At 35.0% G+C, this 21,086-nt stretch overlaps 1 protein-coding gene across 1 annotated transcript; it reads right to left on the minus strand.

The window, feature by feature from the left end:
• Nucleotides 1–9,472: 9,472 nt before the first annotated feature.
• Nucleotides 9,473–20,855, minus strand: LOC127711170 (neuferricin-like). The gene is made up of 4 exons (XM_052217122.1): nt 20,349–20,855; nt 18,147–18,287; nt 11,457–11,643; nt 9,473–9,700 (listed from the first exon to the last, which is right to left on the minus strand). Exons 1-4 carry the CDS (start codon nt 20,662–20,664, stop codon nt 9,484–9,486), a joined length of 861 nt encoding a protein of 286 aa, XP_052073082.1. The 5' UTR covers nt 20,665–20,855; the 3' UTR covers nt 9,473–9,483.
• Between the last annotated feature and the right edge of the window lie 231 nt (nt 20,856–21,086).

The raw sequence follows: 21,086 nt of genomic DNA on the forward strand, positions 1-21,086 counted from the left end.
TGAATCAATCTATAGATGACAAGGACTTCGTTTCAAATTAATTGATTGCTGTTTGCACAACATCCAGTGAAAATATGCATGGCATATTTTGGACGAGAACACACTAATATTAAATACTATGGATAGGTTCTGAAAAATAGATTGATCGAGTAATATGAAGATTGTGTCATTTACATTGACACTGTAAAATGAGGATGTGTTGGATAGGGACAGTCGATATACTGATCCTCGTAAAGTTGTATCTTTTGTTTGAGCGTACAGCGAGCGTGAGTAACTTCGATTGGACGTACCAGGGTTGTGACTTACTTTTTCAACAGCGGTATACTACTGCTACCTTTATTTTTTCGGGGAAAAAAATGAGGTTATTCCTGATTTTTATGTTAGACCGGAAAATCTTAACTCAAATGGGGTTTCCATCTGGCTGTGCGGAATGTATCAATACGTAGCGATGTCGTGTGAGCTTACCTAGGATCTATGATAGGCACTTACATCAACGTAACACAACAAATGAACTGGACGGTCATTTAAAAAAATATTTCTTGACCTACTTCTGAATTGATGAAGACTAGATATGATAATGGTTCTTGACTTATTTGTTTTTGCCGTCGATCCAGCCATACTTTCCTAACAATAGTAGGTCAAAGGAAATTTGAGTAAATGCAGAAAACACGAAATTAGTGGCTAGATTTTTTGCGAAAAAGAAAGCATCGGAAAATGATAATTTAGCAAAAAGGGAAGGAAACTAAAAGAAATGCAATGAAAAAAGTTAAGGAAAGTAAATTCATATGATTTATATAAAAAAAAATCAGTGCAAAATTGGAAATATTCATTAATGCGAACTGCTGGCAACATTAAAATTTTCAATTATGGACCGGAAAGACTGACAATTCCTGTAAATGAATATTCATAAGAACAAATGCCTGCGACCACTTTGAGTTTCATTTCTAAAAACTATGCATTTCCTACCAACCAATTTATAACAGTCAAAAAAGCTTTTCAAATATCAATATCAAGCTTGATTGCTTGGAACAACGTCAAAATCGTCTTATCATATGCCAGCTTTAGCTGGCACTTATGGTAGAAGCATCGAATTGGAATAAAGAACGATAACTCTCTCTACATGAGCAATCTAAAAAGTTTCGTCACTCTCGTTAAATCTCGTACGATTTTTTTTTTAAATTTTCGAAGTAGATCAAGTCAAGTTATCTAACTCTTAAAAATATTTGTTTTCTTTTTTTTCATTATATTTATTAAATAAACATTGTATTCTTGCTTGGCTCCAAATATAAGGTCAATTCTTCAAATATTGAAAACGAAATTATCATTGGAATATCCGTAAGGACAATTTCAGGACATTAGTTTAACCCTTATATTTTTAATGGCTACCAGATTCTCGTTTAATCGCAATCTTGAAAAAACGGGACAAAACGGAATAAATTCGATGTTAAATACGACATGAATTTTTATTTGTTTACAAAAACAAGAATTTAGAAATTTTAGTAACTTGTGCAGTTTATTTAAATTTTATTGTACCACGGAAATAACCGAAGTTTGGACAACAACATCTTACGCCATGTAACATATATTTCATCGTCTGCTTCATTTTTCCACTATCAGTGACAAATCTCCTAAATTACCACAGGTACTTCATTTAAAAGTCACAATATCATAATTAATGATAACATTTGTAGTTTAAAAGTTCCGTCCAGCCATGGGAACACAGAAAAACCCTCTGCAAGCAATAAATTTAAGGAGAAACGTAGCCGGAGGTGAAGGTAGTAAAATCTGCTACAGAATTTCCCATAATCCATATCAAGTTACAGTGATAATGAAGTTGGTTATACTGTGGTATGTGGTCACTGTTATTCCTAGCTAACAGACAAATGCAGGTGAAATTCAAAACTTAACAAAAGTTTTAAAAAAAATATATTCAAATTCACAATCTTCTAATTTTGTATACTGTCACTGTACTTCCTTTGACAAACTCTCAACAAATCTTGTCATTAATTATGACACATATCTACCTTAAGCAGTCCCAGGAGATGGAGACTGTTTTTTTCACTCTCTAAGTTTAATCATAGTAAAAGGAGACTTGAGTCTGAGTGATACATTTAGGTATAATTTGTATGCATGCTCCCATATTGTCCAAAATTGGATTTTATGGGAATTACGATCATGGAGTTATGATAACCCATGATAATACCATGACTTTTGATAGGTATAGAGCATGTTACTTGGAAGTATGTGGGCTTCATACATCCTTTGAAATTCAAGCTGCAGACACATTATTTGGAGGCAATATAAATATTTGCCTCCCGCAGTCACCTGTATATTTTATGCGTCAGTTTAAACCTGATCAAAACATTTTCACTTTACCTAATACTTTAATCAGGTGCACATTTCAACCTATTAAAGCAATAAACAATTATGGCTATAACGTCACAGTACCTAAATTGCACCAAGTACCCAATTTTCACCCTATGTTTATGTATGTATTCAACAAAAATAACTGCAGAAATCACAAGTTTTTTTTGAGACAAAACAATTTGTATTGTTATGATTTGACATTATACACGTCTTTCAACATATGTTAATATATTTAAATATACACAAATCGTTCACAGTGAGAATATACATGTATCAACAGATGAAGCATTCCTGGGAAAAAGTAAATCTACGAAAACATCAGTGTCGTCACCATGCGAAGTTATCTAATTATCATCTTTTAAAAATGTTAGCAACTTCACAACTACAAGTTAATTTTTCATGACCAAAATAAAATAAAGTACAAACAAAACAGCAATAAAATGCTTCGCCAAGCACAGCCTGATACAACCACAGATGTAGATTTAGCATATAAAAAAACACCAAAACTTTTATGTCAGTTGAAATCAAACATATTTTAATTTTGGACCCTTCAAACTTTAATATGGACTAATTTGAAAACAGGTATCGGGTGAGCCCAAACATTTCTATTCAGCAGCAGTCTCCAACTACATATCTCCTTAATTTCATATGATAGTCCCACAAAAATGTTGAAAATGTGTACCGGTACATTTAATTTTTTTTCTAGATTCTCTCATGTCATGCATGTGAAAGCGGTACCTTTTTGGTCACTATTTATGTGTTGCGTCTAAATATGAATTGTAACACTTTATAGTGACTGACCAGGTCAAACAAATACTTCTCAAGAAACATGCAGAAAAAGAAGACAACTTGGAACAGCACCAGCCATGCCAGACTATATAGGAATAAAAACTCAGGCAAATCGGAATAGCATGGAAGATATGTTAGTGATATGTCCTTGTGAATAGTAAGGAAAGCTATCAATAATTCTGCAATTTTATCAGGTTTATCGTACATTTGCTGTTCAAATTTTCACACAATCAGTGAATCGTTCAAAAAGGCTAAACTAACGTTTTATTATTAGCTGATTACTGAAAGTTTCAAACAATGACAAGTGTTTCATTCATGAAATAACGTGTGCATTTCTGCGAAAAAAAACATGTGCAATTTTGTGAATTAAAGGGAAAGAAGATCCTTTTGCGGTGCACTTGTGCATGTCAATTGCGAACTAACCCAATATATTTTCTTTATCATGACCAGTTCACTGATAATGACGTCGACATTATCAAGGACAAGGAGTACACATCAAAGGAAAAATGCACAAATTACCGATAAAATAATTTACACACACTGTTTGGTGTGTATCACCTGCCATATCAGTATTTGTTGCATTTATACATAAATGAGAAATAATCAATGTAAAAATGGTAAATTTTTGGAGAAAAAACCTAAAAATTATGGAAAAAAAACCAAAAATGTTGTTTTTGACCACTGAATCCTAAACTGTTGGTACCATAAACCCCAAAATCAATTCTAACCTTCCTTTTGTGTATTGAACCTTCTGGTACAATTTCATACATTGTCATAGAGATCCATTTACTTAAAGTTATTGTCCGGAAACCAAATGTGTCTTCGGACAGCAACAGCGACATGATAGCATTACTCGAAAGCAAATTTTTGACATATTCCCCATTTCGATTCTCAATTTTATTTTGCCGTCGTATAAAAACTTGAAAAGTAAGCTAATAAAACAAATTATGCAAGAAATGACATAAAACCGACTCTGAATTAGTACATGAAATTGATGTAGAAATTAACCCACAAAAAGAAGATGATCAGGAATATATTTATACTGCTGAGCAGTGTTCTCCCCGCAAATTTTAAATAACATCCTAGAAAATAGCAAAATCTTTAGATTATCAACTTAACAATCCTATTTATGGTTCCTTATATGCTTAGATGTAAATGAAAAACCTGATCAAAACATTATTCTAAACAGGCTCACTGTAAATTCAAACTCTTCTTTTAACAACCAGAATGATCCTCTTGCTGATCACATATATATGAGATGCAGGAAACTGGGAATACAATATGAACAAACAGCTAATTTAGAAAGTAAAAATAATTCAACAAACAGAAAGCGTTGTTTGCAACACTAAATAAAAAAAACAGCTACAACTTTTAGATATTGATGAAAAATATATTCCAAATCCTCCACCTTTTCATGAAAATCAACAAAAAATTAATTTAATGAAGTTATGGATTGTATAACAGTATTCATAGTTTTGAAATTAAACAAATGTCTTATTGTTTTAAATTTTGTAAAATTTGCAAAGAAAGAAAAATGGATATGAAAATGCACAAGTTAATGATTGTAAGCATTGTCATTTATATAAATCACCAATAAATTCATTTTCAGCAGAAAACAATAAGGGAGCAACAATTTAGCTCCAAAGGGGGAGTATGGTTTTTGTTTGAGACAGATTTTTTACACGTGAAGCACTTCAATGCTATTAATCAAAATTATTTAGTCAAAATATAACACTATAAGGTATGGGGAAAATCTGGATTCAGAATATTTTTTTTGTCCTCTGCTTGAACAGAGTATTTTTTGTCATCAGTTTTTAAAGAAAAATACTAGTCCAAATAATTATGACATCCATGAAGGCTATTTTAAATTTTTGCTTTGACGCCTTCCTGCGACGCAACAAAGCAAACAAAAAAAATACCATACCCCCTTCTGCCTTTTGAAGTTCAATGATCTTTCCCTAAACATTTTCCATCTAAACTTATTATTATATTTTAGACAAAAAAAAAACTATATGGACATTCGTCCTGAACATGCATGAAATATTTGCCACTGGGCGTTAAGCAAACCAACAATCAATCAATATGTAGGACATAGTTTTGGTAAGCTGGCATTCAAGGTAGCGCCTTCCTCATTTTAGTGAACGTTGCGTACCGCTCACTAGTATCAGCATCATTCCTAACATCTAAACAAATTATACATAAGGCTAATAATATCTTTGGTGATTTTTCAGATTAAGGTGGTACCCAACACCTTGACAAATATTAACTTGGCTCGTTTAATTTTCATAAAATTTTGACAAAATGTTTACTTTGACCCTTTGACAAAAATATAAAAATTTCAAAAAATTTGAACCAACCACTTTATCAGAAAAATTTCATTGGTTATATAGCAGTTTGACAAACACTAATTTTGATCATTGAGAAGCTTAATATTTCCTTAACAATACAACGTGATTAAAACGTTTAGCTGATTTTTACAGAGTTATCTCCCTGTTGTGTTAGGTACCACCTTAACATCTATATTACTTTTATAATAAAGAAATAAAACAAATATTTTCTAGACAAATTTGTCTTTTCGTTTGTTCGTTACATGTACTTTTGCTTATGTTGTTTGTCAGTTCTATTCATTCTTTTATAACGATATACACCAGAGTATAATAAAAAGTAAAACGGAAAGTCCCTAATCAAATGGCAAAATCAAATGACAAAACACATCAAACGAATGGACAACAACAATAACTTATACATGAAACTGTGAAACTGTGGCGTATGCCCATGTCCTTATAAATCCCCAACGTCCAATAAAGAGACACATTTTCCAATAGGTTTTTCTAAATACCTAACAGGTTCAGTATGTTAATGACCTATCATCATGTCATTTCGTATTCTTAATACAATGTGTATATTTTTAAATAATTTCTATTTCTATGTCTGTACCAAGTCAGGAATATGACAGTTGTTATCCATTTGTTTAATGTGTTTTAGCTTTTGATTTTGCCATTTTATTAGGGACTTTCCGTTTTGAATTTTCCCCGACGTTAGGTGTTTTTGTGATTTTACTTTTTTCTAGGTAAACTAGTTAACAATGAAGTTAGCTTCCGAGTAAGATTTCAGGACTTTGGTCATTCATCGGTGTCAACTAGAGACAAGCGTTTTGCAATTTTTTCAATCACTTTCCATCTCTTTTTAATATAAACAAAAAGGGAGAAGTGCTTATCACGTGTTCCTACTTCCCTTAAACGGGACGTTTCCTCTATTTTAGATTTATCACCGATTACAGATGTAATAGCCAGCATATCTAAAAATAAAAAAACAATCAAGTCCTTCCTTCATTTTTTGGTTAATAATGGATTGTCAAACCCAATGTCTTAATAATGTGTGTTCCATTTATTGTTGGAGATTACAGTCAAGTAACAAACAAAATCTGGTACAGATAATGTATGTGAATTTTACAAATCACATGTTATCAAGTAATCATTGTCGTACTCACTTTTCGATAATCTGCTATTTTATTATTATGTATTCAAAAGTATTTTGAAGTACAGCAATGAATATTGGATCGTGACAAGCGGCCTATTTCAAATATACGGACAAAAATATTTAAATACATTTGTGTAATGTAATGTTATATTGTCATATAAATTTAAGCATCATGAACAAATTAATACAAAATATAGGTGTCTTCCTCGTATTCCCACTTTTAAAAATCACTATTCCTTCTATTCCCACTTGCAAATAACAATAGATGTTTTGATAAATGATTTGTTTTTATAACAATCAAGGTTAACTAAAAATTCACCTAAGAATTACCTGTATTTTTTAAAAGAAAACATATTTCTAACACTGTTAATTATAATATTATTTTAAAAAATCAATCTAAAACACTGTTTATTTGTAATATGTTTTTTCTTATTCAAATAATTGCTTAAAGATAAAGAATAAGTCAGATAAATAGAAGTTAGATTAAAAAATCATTGAATTTGTAAACTTAAAAAAATTGTCATCCGAACAAATAAATTGATGATAGATAAAATTATAAATAACTTTCCCATCATGCAAGATTTCCATGTACAACAAACGCAAGAAGAACCTTCCAGTTTTACCAAAAACTATTGATGAAATCAACATAGATGGTATGTGGGCACGTACTATGATCGAAGATGTGTGGTTTAATGTCCTAACCGACATAGATCAGATTGATACTAACATCAACTACACGCCCTTTACAGACTATGTAACAAATACTGGGTCGAACAGAACAGTCACCTTTGAGACCAACGCACAACATAGGTTCGAAGACTACACATCATCTAGAGGGATGGCACAGCAAGCTGAAGAAACATGTCCAGCACCCCCATCCAAACATCTTTAAACTCATAAAACTACTGAATCATGAGGAAGCTTTCAACGCCTTGACCATGATCCAGTATGCAGCCGATGGGAAGAGAGTGGCCCAAACACGAAAGTATGTCGAAATCAACAACAGATTAAAAGAGCTTAAGGTTAGACACCGCAGCCAGGAAGTCACAACAGTGCAGTTTGGTGATGCAGCCTCCCACCTTCTTCACGTTGATTAGATTAATAAACTTTAATAGACTTATATACAGTGAATTTCTAATGTCTGTGCAATATCTTTTATGTGTTTTAGTGCTGTTAACTTGTATTTTTTGTTTCATATTATAATGCTTGCTTGAATCTAATGTTGAATTTGTGTTATAAAAGAAATAAAATGATTTACTTATATTTGTTTCCATTTCTTTTATGTCTATTTTAATTAAAAACACAGAATTCATACACATAAAAAATAACTTATTACCTACCCAAAAAAATACTTGTCAATTAAAAGTTGAATAAACAATGTTTATACAGTATAATCCTTTGTTTGCACAAGTTTTCCCCCTATTCCCACATGAAATTTTAACTTTTCTTACCAGATTTATAAAAAGTGGGAATAGGAGGAATGAACCAAAATATATTATTCATAGAACTTAGTCAGTTCAAAAAAGAGAGGTTAAAACAAACATATTCTTTAAATCAGTAAGGGAGCTACCATGTGATTTTAGGAGAGGGCTAGGATGAAATTTGAAAAAAATAGGCAGGACAGGAGTTTTGAGTAAAGAAAAAGGCAGGATGAGACAGTTTGCAAAAAAAAAAGGCAGGATGACAATTTATGTAAAAAAGTCAAGATAAACTAAAAAAAAAAGAAGTCAGGACCGAATAGAGTGAAAAATAAAAAGGCAGGACAGAGATAACAACTAAAAAAAAATGCAGGACAAATTTTTCATCCTAGCCCCCCCCCCCCCCCATAAAAATCAAATGGTAGCTCCCTAAAAATATAGTCAGGAAAACTGTGAGACAACCAGAAATTTGAACCTTTTATACAAGCTTCAAATTCTACGTTATCTTAATTGATTTAAATATCACATGTCTACCCCCCAGGAAAAGATTATCATAGTCGGTATTTGGAAAAACCTTTCGGAATTTTGGGGTCCTCAATGCTCTTCCAAATTCTTAATTGATTTGACCTTTTAATATTTTTATTCTAGAGACACTGATGAGACTTTTGTAGACGACACGGGCGTCTGGCGTACACAATTATTATCCTGTTACTTGTATGTATTTGGATGAGATTTCCGCTGAGAATAAATTAACTATTCTACACCAGGAATAGACAACCTTGGCTGTATTTGGCAAAATTTTCGAAAATGTGGGTTTTAAATGCTCTTCAACTTCGTACATTATTTGTCTTCTAAACTTTTTTATTTGAGTGTCACTGGTGAGTCTTTTGTAGACGAAACGCAAATGTCTGGAGTTTATTTTTTTCAATCTGGTTCTATGTCAAGTTTAGAATAATAATTATAAAGACGAAGAAGTAAGTATTATATTTTGAGACGTTAAAGTGACCCATCACGGCCAACGAGTTATGTAACAAGAGGTAATGAAGTCATAAAAAAGACTGACACAATAACCGGGACTGTCGAGGAAAGAAATGGGGAATACGGGACGCCCAAAAACTATTTTAACAAAAACACGAAGTTTATAGTTCATGAATTACAATATACACATGACTGCATCGCAATGTAAATTGATAGGAATCAAATATATCACGATAGGAATTAAAGCGTCAAATATACCGAGATGTTTCCCTTTCATTTTGATTGGAAACAAACCATGTTTTCTTTCCTTGTAAAACAAATTGTTTCTGTGTCATGAAATTTGTAATCAAACAATTTATCTACAGTTAAACTATGACGCCAACTAAAAAAAAGATAAAAGTTCTGGGAGCCTGACTAAAAGAAGTAACTAAACAGCAACAATTTGTTAATATCATTTTTCTGGAAAATAACACGAATCAACATTTGGATCACAACCTTCGTACAATTTCATGCCAGGATTGTCTAAATCACCATTATTTTTGTGATCTTTAGCATCAGGCTGATCAGACGGAGGACCTATATTTTTCACACATGCGCATCGCGCTTGAGTCTCGCCTGGTCTAAAATACTGTCTTGGAACACCGACCCATTCTCTTTGAATTCCTCCACTGAAAAAATAAAATATTAATATTGAAAATTTGAACTTGACAACGGTATTATACAGGAATACATATAATTGTTGAGAAAACAATTTGTCAAAGTGGCTTAAATTTTGTTTGTAATTGTTTGGACAAGACGAAGTTCTTAAAACAATTTCTTCTTATTGAATCTATCAATTTACAATTTGGGAATTGTTAAAAAAAATTGGTGTTTCTCATGGGTTTTTTTTAATTGGAAAAATAAGATGTTATTTGAATAATTTTATTTTTATAATTCACATGAATTTTACGTGAAAAAAATGCATGTGTCTCTCACATGAGATTCACACCAAACTCACATGACCTGATTTCACGAGAGTTTCATTCACGTATAAGCTTGTTTGAGGTGATATTCATGCGAGTTAAATTTTCCTTGTATACATGTACCAAGTCAGGAGCTTGTTGTCTAGTGGTTATAGTTTGTTGCTATCTACCATTATTACTTCTGTTAAATGGTATACACTGAAGTCAGTTCGTTGGATTTCCTTTTCAATTGTTTCATATTTTGTTATTTGGGGACCTTTTGTTCATGTATTGATTTTGGTGGCCTTTGCATCATCGTAATTGATCTCAGTAAGTGGATAATTGACAATCATGCCACATCTCCTTGTTCTTATATTTTGGGATAAAGCAGGACTGCATCACTAGTACTTAGGAAGACCAATGTCCCCGTGTAACTACAGAACATCAAAATTCCATTATACCGGGGCTAATTGTAAATGTGCTATGAAGAATCCAGAAGTTAAAATTATAATTAGGTGCTGTATCTCAAATTGTACAAGTATGGACTTGTGCATAACAATAACACAAAATTTTATTAATATGTGAAATTTCTAGATCAGATTATTTATCAAGTCGTTCAATATGTTCAATACGGTGCAGTAGTATGTTAACTCGTTCGTAACAGAATTTAATATATAAAACGATAGGTCGGCATGCATTTAACTAAAGACACATAACTGAAATTTCTCAAGATGTTCAGTAGATTTCAGTCCTTAAATTAAGTTTTTTTTGTTTTTATTTTTAGAATGTTTTTTATTAATGTATTAGTTAACACTTCATAATAATTTTGCCTGCCCTACCAAACCTAGCTGGAAAATCCCTGATAGTTGAATAACTGTTTATACAAGTGCTAGTAATTCATTTTCTTCGCATAAAATACATTGACATCTTTTTTCTCTGATTTAATGATATATTCAAAATTTTCTTTGTTATGACAATTCATTAAAAACAATTTTCCCGTTCCGAGAATTGCGATTAACATCACAAACTTCACTTACATTTCCCTATTCCGAAAATTAATTATCATCAATTTCCATGGTTCTGATAATTCGTTAATATTAAATATTCAGAGAAATTCATAAATATTTACATCAATATTGATGTTTTTTTTTTTGGTAGGGTACGTGTTGATCAGTCTTTAGTTTTCAACATGTATGTCGTGTTTTGTATAATTTTTGGTTTTTCATCGTTTTTCGGGTTTTTTTTCCATGGCATTGTCATATAAAAATAAGAAGATGTGGTATGAATGTCAATTAGATTACTCTCCACTAGAGACTAATTGACAAAGAAGTTAACAACTATAGGTCACCTTACGGCCTTCAACAATAAACGAAACCCATACCGCATAGTCAGTTTGTTTAAGACTTATGCGTTCTAATATCTTTTTATTATCTCTCTTTTGAATGAAGTTTACACCGTCGAATAGCTTATTGTTTATACAAACCTGAAATTAGAACACCACAATGTCTTCCCTTGACCTGCTTTAAACTGAGAATTACATGGCGGGAACATTACAATGTCTGCTTTTTTATCCTCCTCCGCTTTGTTGGCAAAAACCAGCTTCCTATCAAATTCTAACTTCGCTTCTGAAGGGCTACCATCCTCGTCAAAATAATTTCCAAGTAGGTAGCCTGGAAATAATAGATTTAACCTAGATAATTTACGACTACAAAATTTCCCTTGATTATTAATTTTTACGCCTAAGGAGCACAAAAATGCCAAACCGATGCGAAGATTATTAATACAGATGATATATAATGACCATGAAATAAAACAGTAATGAGATGGGACACAGGAAAGGCCTAATTTTGACCGTCAAAGAACAACAATTATAAGATGAGAAGTAGTCTCATCATGATCGGCCATGTCAGTCCCTTGATGTAGATGTAAAGTAGTCTCAGCATCGGCCATGTCGGTCCCTTAATGAAGATGTAAAGTAGTCTCAGCATCGGCCATGTCGGTCCCTTGATGAAGATGTAAAGTAGTCTCAGCATCGGCCATGTCGGTCCCTTAATGTAGATGTAAAGTAGTCTCAGCATCAGCCATGTCTGTCCCTTGATGTAGATGTAAAGTAGTCTCAGCATCGGCCATGTCGGTCCCTTAACGAAGATGTAAAGTAGTCTCAGCATGATCGGCCATGTCAGTCCCTTGATGTAGATGTAAAGTAGTCTCAGCATCGGCCATGTCGGTCCCTTGATGTAGATGTAAAGTAGTCTCAGCATCGGCCATGTCGGTCCCTTGATGTAGATGTAAAGTAGTCTCAGCATCGGCCATGTCGGTCCCTTAATGAGGATGTAAAGTAGTCTCAGCATAATCGGCTATGTCAGTCCCTTGATGTAGATGTAAAGTAGTCTCAGCATCGGCCATGTCGGTCCCTTGATGTAGATGTAAAGTAGTCTCAGCATCGGCCATGTCGGTCCCTTGATGTAGATGTAAAGTAGTCTCAGCATGATCAGCCATGTCGGTCCCTTGATGTAGATGTAAAGTAGTCTCAGCATGATCAGCCATGTCGGTCCCTTGATGTAGATGTAAAGTAGTCTCAGCATGATCAGCCATGTCGGTCACTTGATGTAGATGTAAAGTAGTCTCAGCATCGGCCATGTCGGTCCCTTGATGAAGATGTAAAGTAGTCTCAGCATCGGCCATGTCGGTCCCTTAATGAAAATGTAAAGTAGTCTCAGCATCGGCCATGTCGGTCCCTAAATGAAGATGTAAAGTAGTCTCAGCATCGGCCATGTCGGTCCCTTGATGTAGATGTAAAGTAGTCTCAGCATCGGCCATGTCGGTCCCTTGATGTAGATGTAAAGTAGTCTCAGCATCGGCCATGTTGGTCCCTTAATGAAGATGAGAAGAAGTCTCGGCATCGGCCATGTCGGTCCCTTAATGAAGATGTAAATTAGTCTCAGCATGATCGGCCATGTCAGTCCCTTGATGTAGATGTAAAGTAGTCTCAGCATCGGCCTTGTCGGTCCCTTAATGAAGATGTAAAGTAGTCTCAGCATCGGCCATGTCGGTCCCTTAATGAAGATGTAAAGTAGTCTCAGCATCGGCCATGTTGGTCCCTTAATGAAGATAAGAAGAAGTTTCAGCATCGGCCATGTCGGTCCCTTAATGAAGATGAGAAGAAGTCTCAGCATCGGCCATGTCGGTCCCTTGATGTATAGATGAGAAGTAGTCTCAGCATTGGCCATGTTGGTCCCTTAATGAAGATGAGAAGAAGTCTCGGCATCGGCCATGTCGGTCCCTTAATGAAGATGTAAAGTAGTCTCAGCATCGGCCATGTCGGTCCCTTGATGTAGATGAGAAGTAGTCTCAGCATTGGCCATGTTGGTCCCTTAATGAAGATGAGAAGAAGTCTCAGCATCGGCCATGTCGGTCCCTTGATGTAGATGAGAAGTAGTCTCAGCATTGGCCAAGTTGGTCCCTTAATGAAGATGGGAAGAAGTCTCAGCATCGGCCATGTCGGTCCCTTGATGTAGATGAGAAGTAGTCTCAGCATTGGCCATGTCGGTCCCTTAATGAAGATGTAAAGTAGTCTCAGCATCGGCCATGTCGGTCCCTTAATGAAGATGTAAAGTAGTCTCAGCATCGGCCATGTTGGTCCCTTAATGAAGATAAGAAGAAGTCTCAGCATCGGCCATGTCGGTCCCTTAATGAAGATGAGAAGAAGTCTCAGCATCGGCCATGTCGGTCCCTTGATGTATAGATGAGAAGTAGTCTCAGCATTGGCCATGTTGGTCCCTTAATGAAGATGAGAAGAAGTCTCGGCATCGGCCATGTCGGTCCCTTAATGAAGATGTAAAGTAGTCTCAGCATCGGCCATGTCGGTCCCTTGATGTAGATGAGAAGTAGTCTCAGCATTGGCCATGTTGGTCCCTTAATGAAGATGAGAAGAAGTCTCAGCATCGGCCATGTCGGTCCCTTGATGTAGATGAGAAGTAGTCTCAGCATTGGCCAAGTTGGTCCCTTAATGAAGATGGGAAGAAGTCTCAGCATCGGCCATGTCGGTCCCTTGATGTAGATGAGAAGTAGTCTCAGCATTGGCCATGTCGGTCCCTTAATGAAGATGTAAAGTAGTCTCAGCATCGGCCATGTCGGTCCCTTAATGAAGATGTAAAGTAGTCTCAGCATCGGCCATGTCGGTCCCTTGATGTAGATGTAAAGTAGTCTCAGCATGATCAGCCATGTCGGTCCCTTGATGTAGATGTAAAGTAGTCTCAGCATGATCAGCCATGTCGGTCACTTGATGTAGATGTAAAGTAGTCTCAGCATCGGCCATGTCGGTCCCTTGATGAAGATGTAAAGTAGTCTCAGCATCGGCCATGTCGGTCCCTTAATGAAAATGTAAAGTAGTCTCAGCATCGGCCATGTCGGTCCCTAAATGAAGATGTAAAGTAGTCTCAGCATCGGCCATGTCGGTCCCTTGATGTAGATGTAAAGTAGTCTCAGCATCGGCCATGTCGGTCCCTTGATGTAGATGTAAAGTAGTCTCAGCATCGGCCATGTCGGTCCCTTAATGAAGATGTAAATTAGTCTCAGCATGATCGGCCATGTCAGTCCCTTGATGTAGATGTAAAGTAGTCTCAGCATCGGCCTTGTCGGTCCCTTAATGAAGATGTAAAGTAGTCTCAGCATCGGCCATGTCGGTCCCTTAATGAAGATGTAAAGTAGTCTCAGCATCGGCCATGTTGGTCCCTTAATGAAGATAAGAAGAAGTCTCAGCATCGGCCATGTCGGTCCCTTAATGAAGATGAGAAGAAGTCTCAGCATCGGCCATGTCGGTCCCTTGATGTATAGATGAGAAGTAGTCTCAGCATTGGCCATGTTGGTCCCTTAATGAAGATGAGAAGAAGTCTCGGCATCGGCCATGTCGGTCCCTTAATGAAGATGTAAAGTAGTCTCAGCATCGGCCATGTCGGTCCCTTGATGTAGATGAGAATTAGTCTCAGCATTGGCCATGTCGGTCCCTTAATGAAGATGTAAAGTAGTCTCAGCATCGGCCATATCGGTCCCTTAATGAAGATGTAAAGTAGTCTCAGCATCGGCCATGTTGGTCCCTTAATGAAGATAAGAAGAAGTCTCAGCATCGGCCATGTCGGTCCCTTAATGAAGATGAGAAGAAGTCTCAGCATCGGCCATGTCGGTCCCTTGATGTATAGATGAGAAGTAGTCTCAGCATTGGCCATGTTGGTCCCTTAATGAAGATGAGAAGAAGTCTCGGCATCGGCCATGTCGGTCCCTTAATGAAGATGTAAAGTAGTCTCAGCATCGGCCATGTCGGTCCCTTGATGTAGATGAGAAGTAGTCTCAGCATTGGCCATGTTGGTCCCTTAATGAAGATGAGAAGAAGTCTCAGCATCGGCCATGTCGGTCCCTTGATGTAGATGAGAAGTAGTCTCAGCATTGGCCAAGTTGGTCCCTTAATGAAGATGGGAAGAAGTCTCAGCATCGGCCATGTCGGTCCCTTGATGTAGATGAGAAGTAGTCTCAGCATTGGCCATGTTGGTCCCTTAATGAAGATGAGAAGAAGTCTCAGCATCCGCCATGTCGGTCCCTTGATGTAGATGAAAAGTAGTCTCAGCATCGGCCATGTCGGTCCCTTGATGTAGATGAGAAGTAGTCTCAGCATCGGCCATGTTGGTCCCTTAATGAAGATGAGAAGAAGTCTTAGCATCGGCCATGTCGGTCCCTTGAAGTAAATGAAAAGTAGGCTCAGCATCTGCCATGTCGATCCCTTGATGTACAGATGAGAAGTAGTCTCAGCATCGGCCATGTCGGTCCCTTGATGTAGATGAGAAGTAGTCTCAGCATCGGCCATGTCGGTTCCTTGATGTTAGAAGAGTCTTTATTCGCGTGAGGAAAATGACAATCTCCCGAAAGGGCTTGCAAATTTGATACATCCCCTACAACTGAACAAGCCCCTGATATATGTGTGGCGGAAGTGTGTCATTCCCTCAGACTGCAAAATTGATCAATTATTAATCTATATATATATATATATATATATATATATATATATATGTTTTTTCTTCGAATGACGCTGCACAATCTAATTCAATCATATAATGTAATAAAAAACCAGGAACGTAATTCTGTGAATATGTCATTAATGTTCATCAGAAGATACATGTACTTTCATATAAAATGATGAAAAGGTAAAATCATTCCTACATGGTTTGAATGTTCTTTCCATAATGTACTTTTAGTATTCAAATCAAATCAAATCAAATCAAATCAAGTTTATTATACAAAAACAGGCCTCCAGCCAACGGTACATTTTTAAATTCAAAATTTATAATAAAATTTAAATTATTAACTTTTTCTTTATATTTAGGCTTCTTCCTTAATTGTTACATTATTTGTAGAATTATAATTAAATGGTAGATTTTTTTATCGTTTCTGTTAAATTTATTCACAATTTTTATATAAATTAATGACGATTTAGAATTTGACATATTGTGTAGACACCCATCTATTGTTGAAAACTACATGTTGCCATCTAGATGTGCTCATTTTGTTTTGACATTTGATTGCTGTGTTATTGACGTATAACCTACATCACCTACAGTTTGGGTTCCGTTTGTTGTACTTTAAAATCGGTGTATGAAAAATTAATACTGTAAAAATTATTGCTTTTCTTTACCTCAATCATATGCTTAGAGGAAGTTGAACCGAGTAGATATGAAGTTACAAATATAATGCTACAATGTCTTGATCTGAAATTCAAAGCAGCTGACAGCTTATTTCATAGTGACCGACTATTGTCAGGTTGCTGACACATTCTAATGTGCATTCTAAGACTAGTTTACGATATCTGTTCAAAAACCAATATGATTGTCAATGAGACAACTCCCCACCTGATGGCGTAGGTCATCGTACCGCCTTCAACAGTGAGCAAAACCCATACTTCTTAGCAAGCTATAAACGATGGATGTTTCTGAGATACTGGTAATCTTATCAGGTATACATTCATCCGTATGTTTGATATCTAGACTTTTGGGATCCAAAAATATAGTGGTCTTTTGAGTGAAGATAGACCAAGATGTGCAAGTCTGTTAAAGAAGACGTGTGGTCCCATGTCCGTCTCTAATTAATATAAACAGAAATGGTGAAGTCTTTGTATTTTGTATGAGAAAATCCAAAAATCGTTTCATCAAAAATTGAAATAGTAGGTTCAAAATTTCTTGTCATAAAGAAGAATTTCTACATGATCATTTATCCAACTGTTTTCAAGGAGAAACGGATTAATACACTTATACAAACAGAAATTACTATGTCTATGTTTTGGTATGGATATCCCAAAAGATCCTTTAGATGAGAGAAAAAAAAGTCCCGTAAAAGAAACAGTGCTAGTTTGGTTGACTTCTGTTGCCGACAACACGGACGATTACGACGAATGACGACCGAAGTAAATGCTAGTTATCGCTACGCCTTCGATGTCAGATGACCAAAACAATCTACAGATTATCGCTATTGTCCAACAGATCAATTAAAAGACTTTTTGAAATGACTCTGACACAAACTAAATACAAGAAAAATTGTCCCTACGAAATGATTTCTCATGTTGTTTCTGTCAGTTGAAAAATATGGCAAATAGATGCAAACCAAAATTAAAGAATGTCAATGTTCAACTCTTTCTCGTCTAGAGGTACATGACCAACTCTTTACCAACTATAAACTCTAATTGTTCTTTACTGGAAACACATACTGTTTCATTCTGATCGAGTGGCATGAAAGAGGCAAAACTTTGGCACGGAATTCAATTGAAAACTATAGGCAATAATTACTTCAAGGTAAGAAATATGATGGTCTAGCTTGAAATATAAACACCGTTTTCAGGGGGTAAATGTTTGTTATGTAACATGTACATGAACAAATGGTTCCCACTAAATCTCATTCACAATAAAACAACAAAAAAACAAACAAAAACCGATGTATTTATTTTATGCATTTCACTTTTAATTCCACCTCAAACCTTAACTTTGGAACAGGGACGAGTGTCCCTGTTTGGAAATAAGGTTTTAGAAAGCATGAGTCTATTCAGATAAAAAATCATCTGTCTATTATCTTATACCATGAATCTAAAGCTTCGCCATTAAAATATGTTCTTTATTTATATTTATATTATATATACCTTTAAATGTATAGTCCTTCATGTAAAACTGTAACCAATGATTGACGCTGTGTATCTGACTTAATGTGAAGCCGCTTATGTCCTCTATCAAACCTTTGTCGTTGAATTCACCTGTCACGTATCCTCGTGTTCCATCTCTACCTAAAAAAAATATATTTTACAAAAAACGTGAGAAGAAATTTAAATATGATATTTTTTTTAAACTATTATAACGTTCAGCGTACAACAAAGTGAATAACTTTTATTTTCGTCCTATGTAATATAAGCCCATCAGTTTAATATACAAGAACGTGAGTGTTTTATTGTATAAACTACAAAATGATTTAAGCTATCTTCGCCCATGCAACGTGATCACAATTCAAGAAATTGTGCCCCAAACCACAGGAGGCTGATACATATAGAATGAGAAGACAGTATGTGTTTCCATAACTAACATACACTGCCTTCTGTTTCAACTGCAAGATGAACAGATATGAAGTTTTCGCGTGCTAGAATTGACTTAAAACTACAAAACTATACCATTTATATGTGATATATGCACCTGTTTTTGTTGAGGACATGTGCTGACTTTAAAATGTGGCTCAAGATGTCTTCTGGGGTTTTATGTCGTTTTGTATGTGTAAACATACAATGTATTTTATTAATTAAATTCAAGTTAGCTAGCACATGCAATTTGAGATGAACATACTAGTACAAGTGAATGATTATAAGGATCGGGAAACAAGCTCTCAACTTATATTTATCCGTTTCGTTAACGTTTTGTTGATGTCTCATTGTTTTTATTCGTTTCGGAAGAAGATTATTTCATTGTGAAGAGAGCATAAAAATGTACACATACATTGTACTAGACTAAGTAATTATCTTCTAATCAGATCAAATCGATAGGAAAGTATTCGTAAATTGTTTCATAAATGTAATAAGAGTTTGTATACCTCGTGTATACTGGTAAAGGAACTATGCGGTATGGGCTTTGTTCATTGTTGAAGGCCGAACGGTGATCTATAGTTGTTAATTTCTGTGTCATTTGGTCTCTTGTGGAGAGTTGTCTCATTGACAATCATACCACATCTTCTTATTTTCATAGAAAAACATATTTAAATTTCTATACCACATGTCCTCATTACATCAAACGATATAATATTTTAAGAACCACCCATACATTTGGTCTACCTCCACCACTTATTTTTTGTGAATTTTAAAGACCACTACTTTCCTCTATTCTATTGAATTAACTATCTGACAGAATTGACATTAATTCAATGCATATATCAGTGCTACGTTATGTAGATGTATGGTAAATGTCACCCTAAAATGTTATACCTCTGCACAAACTCCGGGTCATTCGTTCTGCTCTGAAGCTTTTGTTCTTTACTGTAACAGTAGAGAACCTAGCTATATATATATATAGCATGTACATGTATAGAGGATAAAAACTCGGACCGCTTTGAAGGTTTTCCATTTACCTCGTATGTCAAAGAGAATACTCGCCGATTTTTGTATATATAATAATCATGTAAAATATATGATACAGTACATGGACATTTATTGTGTACATGGTCTTCCTCTGCCAAGAGGTCAAACTTGAGGGTTTAGGTGAAAGCAAAATAATGTTGCCACACAATAAGCAGAAAACCATTGTATCTTAAACATGTTGATAGGTCTTATATTGTTTTGCATCACAAATGTGATGGTTAAAAAGATGTGTGTGATTGTGTGCACGTGGCTTTTTCCGGAGTGATTTAACAAAAAATGTCTGGTATTCGAAATTTTACTATGGGCGAACATTCAAATTAAATGGCAACATATATTTGTAAACCATAAGCATGTTAACATGGTTAAGTATACAAAGAACGATAATTCTTTATCAAAATTTTACCTGAACACGCTGAATGAACTCCATCTAGTTTTATACTATTAAAAGAACAAACGTCAGCAATTAATAATCCATGACACATACACTTATTTATATTATAAATTAACTTTGGAAATGCATGATTAGTCATGTAAAAGACTGAAGTCATAAGAAAGTCAAATTTTTAAATATTATTGCTTTTAACAGGATTTGGGTTTGAACCTTGAAATACAATAATAACATTGTTGTTTGATCCAGTTCCTCTGTACTAGACAGCGAGAAACAAAAGCGATGTAATAAAAAACTTTGTTTTTCTTTTGGAAATAAATCAGTCATTAAAATGTGCATACCAGCGAAGAATTCGTAGCCTCCACCTGGCCCATAATGTTTCTTTCCTTTAGTAACATCAAATACGTGTCCCAGTACAGCGAGATACACAGGTGATCCATTTTCTCCTTTGTATTTACTCAATTCATCTTTTGTATAAATTTTTCCCGATTTCATCCGTTTGCCATCCGAAATACTTATAAAACTGTTCCTAATGGATTCGGGAATAACATCTTTAATTTTCTGACGATATGGTTTAAAGATATCAACTGTAAAAATAACTGCAAACGCTGCTACAAGGATTGCTACTAATGTAAACAAACGACTGACCAGACTCATCCTGGTTCAATAATTAGAACGTGAACAAGTGTTCTTTTTCACCTGTATAGATTCTTTATGATGTTGACGGAATGAACAGACTATTAATATATTAGACTATAGTATTAAAGATCTCCAGATCTCTTCTGTATAACAGATGTTTCAAGAAGAATTTTTCTCACCGGTTTGTGCTAAGTTAGTGGGCGCTGCCATGTTATAATAAAGTAAACGTTAAAACTAATACGGAGAATTCACTATATTCATTCCGTGCATTTTTAAAAATTATTATTGATTTTTGAGAACTGGTTAGATGGACTAAAATTTGACACAGCTTTTATGTAGATACATTTGAGAGATACGCAAAAAAAATAGATGACTGAAAAATTTGAAAAGGGAGGGGGGACAATCCAGTCAGTCCAGGAGGAAGCCGGAGTGCCCGGAGA

Source organism: Mytilus californianus, unplaced genomic scaffold (assembly GCF_021869535.1).
Source record: "Mytilus californianus isolate M0D057914Y unplaced genomic scaffold, xbMytCali1.0.p SCAF_8, whole genome shotgun sequence".
Lineage (NCBI taxonomy): Eukaryota > Metazoa > Mollusca > Bivalvia > Mytilida > Mytilidae > Mytilus > Mytilus californianus.

Bases quoted from the DNA above. Each gene is read 5' to 3' on its own strand.
- LOC127711170 (XM_052217122.1), bottom strand. From the start codon at position 20,664: ATGAGTCTGGTCAGTCGTTTGTTTACATTAGTAGCAATCCTTGTAGCA. The intron at 18,288-20,348 runs GTATGCACATTT...TATTTTTTTTAG, and splicing joins AGGCTACGAATTCTTCGCTG to GTAGAGATGGAACACGAGGA. The intron at 9,701-11,456 runs GTTTGTATAAAC...TTATTTTTTCAG, and splicing joins TTGTGGTGTTCTAATTTCAG to TGGAGGAATTCAAAGAGAAT.